Source organism: Cyprinodon variegatus, unplaced genomic scaffold, assembly GCF_000732505.1.
Source record: "Cyprinodon variegatus isolate N-32 unplaced genomic scaffold, C_variegatus-1.0 Scaffold82, whole genome shotgun sequence".
Lineage (NCBI taxonomy): Eukaryota > Metazoa > Chordata > Actinopteri > Cyprinodontiformes > Cyprinodontidae > Cyprinodon > Cyprinodon variegatus.
This window is the reverse complement of record NW_015150535.1, coordinates 1,549,497-1,557,977: the sequence shown is the minus strand read 5'-3', so window position 1 is coordinate 1,557,977 and position 8,481 is coordinate 1,549,497. Positions and strand designations below refer to the sequence as shown.

The following is an 8,481-nucleotide window of genomic DNA, read 5'->3' as shown; positions in this document are numbered from 1 at the left end:
GTCTGTAAAAAATACGTTTTTGAGGAAGAAGAAGAAGTAGCATTTTTTTTTTCTTTAGACTTTAGAAACTCAGAAGCTGATCAAATATCGGGTTAAATATCGGTGGGTGGCCGATGTCCGATATTCAGTTTTAAGGCCGATACAGGCCGATACCGATAGGGGGCCGATTATATCGTGCATCCCTACATGACACAATGTAAAATTTGCTCCTAATGTTGAAATATGACCATGAAATGGATAGATAAGATACTTCAAACACTGACCCTATACACTTTATCCCCTTTGATATTTCTCGCCCATAATATAATATATTCCGATCCATACGTCTGGTTGGAACTGTATGACAGAATACCTGCACTGTTAAAGTGACTGAAAGCCTCGCCATATCTTTGTAAGCCATGAAAGGCAAAGGAAATGCAAGAAGGATAGAAGGCACAGCAAACAAACTCACTGCAAAGGCAAAGAGTAAAATGAAAGTCAGTGTGAAGGTGTTTTTGGTTTATGTCGTCACGCTTCAGGGATGTTAAATCTTGTTGTTCTGGTGTTTATTCTGCATTTGTGAATTCATGATTGAAGCCATTCATCACTTTCAGCAGCAGATCCTACCTCCATCATGTCTATCAGCCACAGCAGCCTCTCCTACAGATGGGGAAATATGGGGAAGGTTACACACAAAGAACTGGGGGTATTTTCAGGTTGTAGAGATAAATCCCTTTAAAATATCAGCTGAATTGATCTTATTTTCAGCAGGCGGAAAATGAAATGTATCACCGATGACTCTGTGCATTATAAAAGCATCTTTCTGAAACAGATATCAAGCAATGCTCCAGAGAATGATAATCTGCAGCTCTGAAAAACAAATCAACAAAATGAACAAAAAGCTGAACTGAAATTTTACCCAAACATAAAAAGTCCCTGCCTAAAGCTGGAGACTATGTAAAGACTTATGCTTCCAAAACTACTATCCCTTGTCCTACCACTTAAAGCTCATCTAATAAAGTGCCAAAGAACATGCTGAAGTAAGCTCAACTTTTTCTGGCTATATGGAGCAAAGAGAATATTACCAACATTACAATAGCTTTCCCAAAAGTAGGCAGATGGAACCACTTCTTTTATTAAATAATCTCAATTTTCTACATGTAAAAGTCACAGAAGTTATTGTTTTTGTACCCATACTGTAAGTACATGATTAAAGATTAGCACACATCTATTGTGATAATGAGATAATAACAGAATGTTTTTGTCTCACAGAAACCTGGCTGCAGCAATAGGATTCTTTTAGTAAGTACATTCCTAGCAATTTAAAAGTTTCGCATAAAAACTGTTCAAAGAGGAGTTGCAACCATCTTTCCATCTGACCCATTGATTAGTCCCAGGAAAACACCAAGAGCTATGATTTTTTTTTTTATATATATATATCTGATGCTTAATATTCATACCTTACATTAAAACTTTATCTTTTTTTTTTTTGGTGGTTTGGTTTCTTTTCCAACAGAAAAATCTCAAAGCCAACCGAAACCTTAAATCAGATGAGAACTTTTAATTTGCTTATTGGTCTGATTTGTCCGGGTCAAGAGAACCAAACGAAATACCAGAAGTATTCTGCCTTCTGAGCATAAAAAAAAAAAAAAGCAGAGAATTGAACTTGTTAACTGGCCCTTCCTAACCACTGTATGTATATGGTGCTTCCAAATTTTCAGTTTCTTACAAAAAAAATAAGGCTACTATCTGCCATTGCCACAGTTATATATGATAGGCTAGAATCCCCCATGTTGACTGACACCACATTCAACCAATTGGGTAAAGAAAGGGGTTTCCATAACCATATAGTGTCACTTAGCTTCCATAAATACGCCTAAATCGTTCACTAATATTTCCGAACAGTAAACACAGACACTACATCTAAAACCACTGATACATAACCAGTAAAATGTCTGACAAGTGGATATGCGACCGTATTTTTTTCCCCCCGATATGACTCCATAAACCCTCTGGGTAATCAGCAGGTCTCCCCTGCGTAAAAGTAAGAGTTTGTACACCGGCGAGTAAACAGTGTTAACAGTAGTTTTTCTCACCAACTAATGTTCAGAATTCTTCAAAACAGAATAAATTTTTTAAGTTGCGTAACAATAAAACTTACAGAGTGGCTTATAATTTATTAGAGGAGTTTGTCACCGATTTGACTGGTTTTATGGCTGCAGAATTCAATAAACGAACGGCTGTTCCTCACACAAGGTGATTATATTTAGTTTAGCTTTATATTCTCTGCTTATCTTTGTATTATATGTCATTTAGATGTAAATATGTATGAAATGATGCACTTGATAAACACCATAACACTATTTACTGTACACTATTGTCATGCCACCTTTTCTGTGCATGTTGGTGTTTGTNTTAATTGTGAACACAACATTTTAAAGACAACAACTGGAATAACAGGTCGCTGGTAAGAGGGTTCGGCAGAGCAAGATGTGGAATTATTAAAAATTTTTATGCAGTATTTACAGTTAAAACTATTTTGACTGCAATCATGAGAACTGCAGCCTGTTAACTTCCTAAAGATATAAGTTTGTTTAATCGATCCCATCCCAAAAACTTTTGCTCGAACTTGCAACATAAACCTAGCTGCTGCTTTCAATATAGGTCTGATCATTTCCACACATTAGGCTCTTCATAAACCCAGCAGATTAAAGGAGAAATATACCAAAGTTTTATTAAAATAGAATAAATACCTCCGGGGTTTATAACACCATTATTATAAAGACTGTCACAAGAGTCATGACCAGGCTTGGACTAGGAACAATTTTCGGCCCTGGCATTTTTATGGACCACTTATGGACCCCCAACCCCCGAAAAGAAAAAGAAAAATAGAAGCACAGTCAAACACGTGCGTCTCAAATGTGAAACACAATATGAATGCACATTGTGGATAAACCGATCTATCTTCAAGCATCACATGACAACCATCACCAAGACTTCTATAATGTGGTTTCACTGGCTTTGGTTGTAAAACGTCCCCACTCACCACATCAGCACGGTTGCCAGATGTCACTGACTCACATTTTGCAGCCCAAAAAAGTTTTACCGCCTGGATATACGATTTGTCACCCAATTTGAACCAAAGTCTATTGATCTTTTAGGCCATGAATCTAAAGAAAAACATTTTTTACCCATAGACGGCCATCTTAACCTGCCAGATTGGGAAACATCTCAACCTGGCAACAATACATGTAAGACGGGAAACGATAGCCTTTAGATGCAAAACCACTGCAACATATTTTTGCTAAATATTTGAACATAAATTCACCAAATATAAGAGGAACATTCTAGTTTGGTTTAAATAAAGCATTTTAGTTTTATTATAATTTAGTTTGCTTCAAGGATTTTACAGTTTGACATAAAAAAATTACACCATATGCCAACCGTCACAAGGATGTGCATGACAAGGAAGGGCTATATATACTGCATGCATCATTTAGGTAGTTATCATTATATTACTTTTCGAGTTCCTTTAGTTATTTTCTATCACAGGTAGGAGCTTCAGTTGGAGAGTAAGTGTTGGGGCCGGTATGATTTAAGGAGGGCCGGCCCTCGCACGCGGAAATTAGGATCGTTCCACCGGGCAAATGCTCGGTATCACAGATTACCAGTCCAAGCCTGGTCCTGACTCACACCAGATCTCTGCTGAAAACAATAAAATCTTAAAAAAAACTGTCCTGTAAAACAACATAATTTAGATCATTTTATAGTCTATAGTAGTCTATAGTTTTTAGTCTGTTTCCTAAAACTCTGAGATCTGTAGAAGCGTATCGCTCTTTTAATTTAGGACTGAAAACGCTGGTGTTTACTGCAGATTTCCCATAAAGATCAAAGGTAAGTTTATCAAGTAACTTCCTATTACTCTAAAAGTTTTTTTTTTTTTTTATCATTTCCTTTTAATCAAATGATATGCTGATTTAATGGTTCAAGCTGACATTTCCAGACTGTGTCATTGTTTATTTTGTTTTGTTTTTCCAGTTCAAACAAACAAATTGGAACAAATTATGTGTATTTGTTTGGATGATGACAACAATGAACCTAAACTATTTAAAATCAATTCTGCTTTGTTGGACCATTTATTGAATTAAATAGTATTTCAAATCTAAATAGTTTAAAGATCAGATGGTAAAATAATGAAGAAAATAATCCCTAATAATCCAAAGAAAACTCTGACAACTACTAATTCAGATGCTTTAAAAGATTCCATAATGTCTTGTCGTTTGGGAGCAGAAAGCAAAAAAGCACAAGGAAAAGATATTTGTGTGTCAGATGTAAAGCTGGCCTACCCGTGCAGAGCTGAGCGTTGTGTTGGTCATGAAGCTGGCTGACGATGATGTCAGCGTGTCTGGATAAGACACCATGGAGAGACAGTCCGGCTGCATGTTTGTGGCCCCTGTGGTCCCCTGTCGAGCTTTGAGGGCCTGAATCTCCCGCCGGAGCACCATCCCATCAAAGCGCTCCAGATCTTGCGGGGTGACAAGGCCTCGCACCTCTGACAGAAGGGAAAACTGGGAAAGAGGAGAAAAGTAGACATATGGAGTGAGTTTTATAGCTTTAAAAAAACATGGTGATAAAAATCTCAGCTGATAAAACAACCCAAAAACCTAAAGTTTTAAATCTCATTAAAACCCAGGAAGCTGCAGCTCAAACTGCCGGTTCTATATTGATTTTTCTTTTAGTTTCTATGCTTCTAACTCACCTTTGCATGCGTGTTTAGCAGCTCGAACAGCGCCATGACCAGCTGCTCAATCCCGATGTGCCCGTCCCTGTACTCCTCCACATAGTAGCTCATTGTCTGACATTCGGCCTCAGTCAGCAGGTGGCGTGCCTGCTCCTCCAGCATGGCACGGGATTGGTTGACCAGACTGGACAGGGTCACCTGCGACCCTGCCACTCCTTTATAAAACCCAGGCTGAGATCACAGGAAGAAAGACAGAACATAAAGGTATTATGTTGATGTTTTCATTTAGTTATTAACATTTGTGAAAATCTTTTTTTCTCTGTTAAGCCCTGAAAGGGCTGAAAACTAATTTTCTCCTGGAAATAAAGAGCGAAATATATCAGGAAAACCTTCACAGTTATTGGGTGTTAAAACAACCTGTTCATACCCGTCTAAAAGTAAGAAACAAAATAAATGTAACTGTTTCTGTACCTGATTTGTTTTTTGATCACATTTATTTCTAAATACATGGTAAAAAGATTTGATCATTTATCTCTTTGACTACATGTGCCATACAATTTGAACTGAGTCAGATAGAGAAAATGTATTCCACTAATGTGTTAGTGCGCAGGGTGACAGGCGGAGCTGTCATTTTGGCACAACTTAGCCAAAAGTGCCCAAAATGTCTTTTATACCTCATAAAAAGGAAGAAAAAAGAGACAAAAGAAGACAAGAGATGTTTTCAATGGGACTGCTAACATTCACCACTGGCATAATCAAAATGTACCATTGTGCGAAACAAAAAAAATTATTAAAAAGAAAAAAAAAGTAAATTAAAGATTTCATTTTGTCTCCTAAAAGATGGACTTTATGGGAAAAAAGAAATACAAAATACAAAAAAAAAAAAAAAACAAAATTGAGAAATAAGAAAAAAATATCAGTGAAACCGTTTCACTGAAATCTGCAGAAAAACATTTTAAACAGTTTAAGAAACAAATAAACAGGACTTTCAAGAAGCCCTTGAGCCAGTACTACATAAATAGCCAGCTAATGTCCATAAATATGCAAAGAGAAATAAAAACTAAAAAAGGATGCATCATAAACAAACTTAAAATATAAAGCAGATGGAAATTAATTTATCTCATTATAAATTATCATATTTCAACCAAAATAAAAATTATATTCGCAACTTCAGTTTAAAGCAGAAATGCAATGTGTAATTTGCTGTGTGCATTAAGATTGGTTTGTAATATTGATATTGCTTCCTTAAAAGGTGTTAAAAAGATGCTCCACACATCGTTAAAAGGGTGAGTTACTCACCTGATGTCCTCTAGATAAACACCATTCATCGCAGGGCTTTGGTTTCATTTCATTTATGAAGAAAATTTAATTGTTGTTTCGGTGTATACCAGACATTTTTAAGAACTTAAGCTCCCTTTTTACTTTAAACTGTTATTTTCTAAAAGATATATAGATATGGAAGTTTTGTATTAAAGACACAACTTAAAAAAAAGTGACAGATCAATAACGAAAGCAGAGGGAACAGAAAAAGAATGACTGGATGTAAAGTGAGCCAAAGAGCTGAAGATGGGAACTACAGCAGGAAATAATGAAACCTAGCATGAAAAAATGACAGATTTCACCAGCTAGCCATGAGACAGCACTTCCATCTTAAATGCATAAATTACCCTTACAGTTCTTTCTTCCTGTTTTTCAACCCTCTTTCATTATCATTAGTTTCTGGTTGCCGCTCGCTGCTGAACAGAAGCTGTGATGTTCACACATGTGGGTATCAGGGTTTTTTTCTCGTTGCAGCTGTCAGCATTGTGCCAGATGGCTTCTCTGTCATCCAGAAACTTCTAAGCTGTCAATATCACTTCACAGCTCCATATCTGCTCCCCTTTCTCCCTCCTCTGTCTGCGTCTTGTTTCCCTTTCCGTTATCTCTTCGCCTCCAAGCAGCTATTCTTTAATTAACTCCTTAATCAAAGACAGCACTTCAAAGTGGAAGCTTCGGGGTCTTTGCCTGACTCTGTTTGTGGAGATGCAAACAAAAGACGAAAATGGGCCCCGTGCACGACTGAGCTCCCTCCCACCTCCTCCGCCTCTGCTTTCTCCTTTCCAGCTCATCTTCAACCTCTGCTCACACCCAACTGTCGCTATTATCAGCTGTGGTTGTTGCAGCTTCCCTGTTTGAGCAGAGCCAAAAAATTTGACATGCCCAAGGTGAATTGAGCCACTGCGCCGCCTGAATCCTAATAACTGGAGTGCTTACCACCAGAATTCCTCTAAAGGATCCGTGCCACGGTTACTTAACTCAAGGGCGCAGTGGAGCGAGGCGACGGGACCACACAAGGAATGTGAGAGGCCTACTGCTGTCAGATTATCAAGCAGACTGACCACTGGGGGAGCTTAAAAAATATTTGTCACTCAACTGGAATAGACAATCTTACCTGCTAGGATCTGAGACACTTTTTCCATAAGAGTGCGGTTTTTAATTCAGTGCACATTTTATTTAAACGATCCACTCCATCACTGCGCTTAAAGTCCAGACCGCTCAATGTCAAATAAGCCATCAGAATGCAAACAAATAATACCTCTTTGTATACAAGGCAAGGGGTGTCACTATGAAATCTGTTTGATGTGATTATTATCATGATTTATGATTTGAACAGTGACTAAAACCGTCCTGTTGGCGTTTCTAGACCTCGGTATTTCAACAAACTTTATTTAAAGAGCCTGGTTGCTGCATTGTAGATATGGCAACTTGAGCAAACAAAGATCAACTGTGGGGTTCCTTAAGGTTATATTGTCTGGCAACTTTTTCCATCATTTGTATTCTCTGCAGTGCTGCAGTATATTTAGATAAACTTTCCTACAACTTCCCTCTCTGTCGTCCCCAGGCCGGCAGGGGGAAATAAAAGTCCCTCCAGCATGTGTTTAGTTGTGTTTTCCCCTGGGCTTCATTCTGGTTGGGCATGCCAGGAACAGCCCTGAAGGAAGGCACCAAGCCACTTACTGTAGACGACTCTTCTTGATGTAAAAGAGCAGCGGCTCCTCACTCTTTCTCAAAAGGCAGAAAAACATTTTTTTTTTTTGCAAATCAGCTCACTTCTTTCATGCTTCAAAACAAACAAACAAATAAATGATTGTTTAAAGCTCAAAGAAGGCTTTTCGAAGGATGAAAAGTGGCAGGGCAGACAATAACCTTTAAATAATCTCAATTCACAATTAATTCTGTATCAAATGACTGATAGCTAACATTTTAAACCTGCTCTTTTGTAGAGATAACCACGTATCATTCATAAAAAAAACCTCCAAATACGCAAATGTCATCTGGGATGTTTTTATAGACTTTATAGAGTTAAAAGATAACTGCATCTGAGTGAATTAATAAAATAGTAGGAAATTGAATTAATTAATTAATTAATTAAGAAGCTTAAGAGTTATTTAGTGGAACTAAGGTGTTTCTAAAAGATGTTTGTTCATCCTTCTTTCACATTTCATATGAGGGGGCCGTACAAGCCATAAAATATACTGTCTATCTCATAAACATATATTTTGCGTATTCTTCTCTCCACTGGAGAGAAGGCCACTGGAAAAAAAAAACTTTACTAATTTTAAAATTTTGTTTCAATTTAGTATTGGAAAAAAGTCAGAATTCCGACTTTTTTCTCAGAATTCCGACTTTTTTCTCAGAATTCCGACTTTTTTCTCAGAATTCCGACTTTTTTCTCAGAATTCCGACTTTTTTCTCAGAATTCTGACTTTTTTCTCAGAATT

The 8,481-nt window shown here is 37.3% G+C and overlaps 1 protein-coding gene across 1 annotated transcript in view; it reads right to left on the bottom strand.

Annotated features, from left to right (window-relative positions):
• dfnb31 (deafness, autosomal recessive 31) overlaps window positions 1–8,481 on the bottom strand; it is a 240,174-nt gene that overhangs the window by 31,678 nt on the left and 200,015 nt on the right. The window contains exons 6-8 of the mRNA XM_015373172.1: window positions 4,739–4,951; window positions 4,326–4,547; window positions 607–639 (exon numbers count right to left, since the gene is read on the bottom strand). Coding sequence (XP_015228658.1) covers window positions 607–639; window positions 4,326–4,547; window positions 4,739–4,951 — 468 coding nt within the window. The remainder of the gene's footprint in view (window positions 1–606; window positions 640–4,325; window positions 4,548–4,738; window positions 4,952–8,481) is intronic.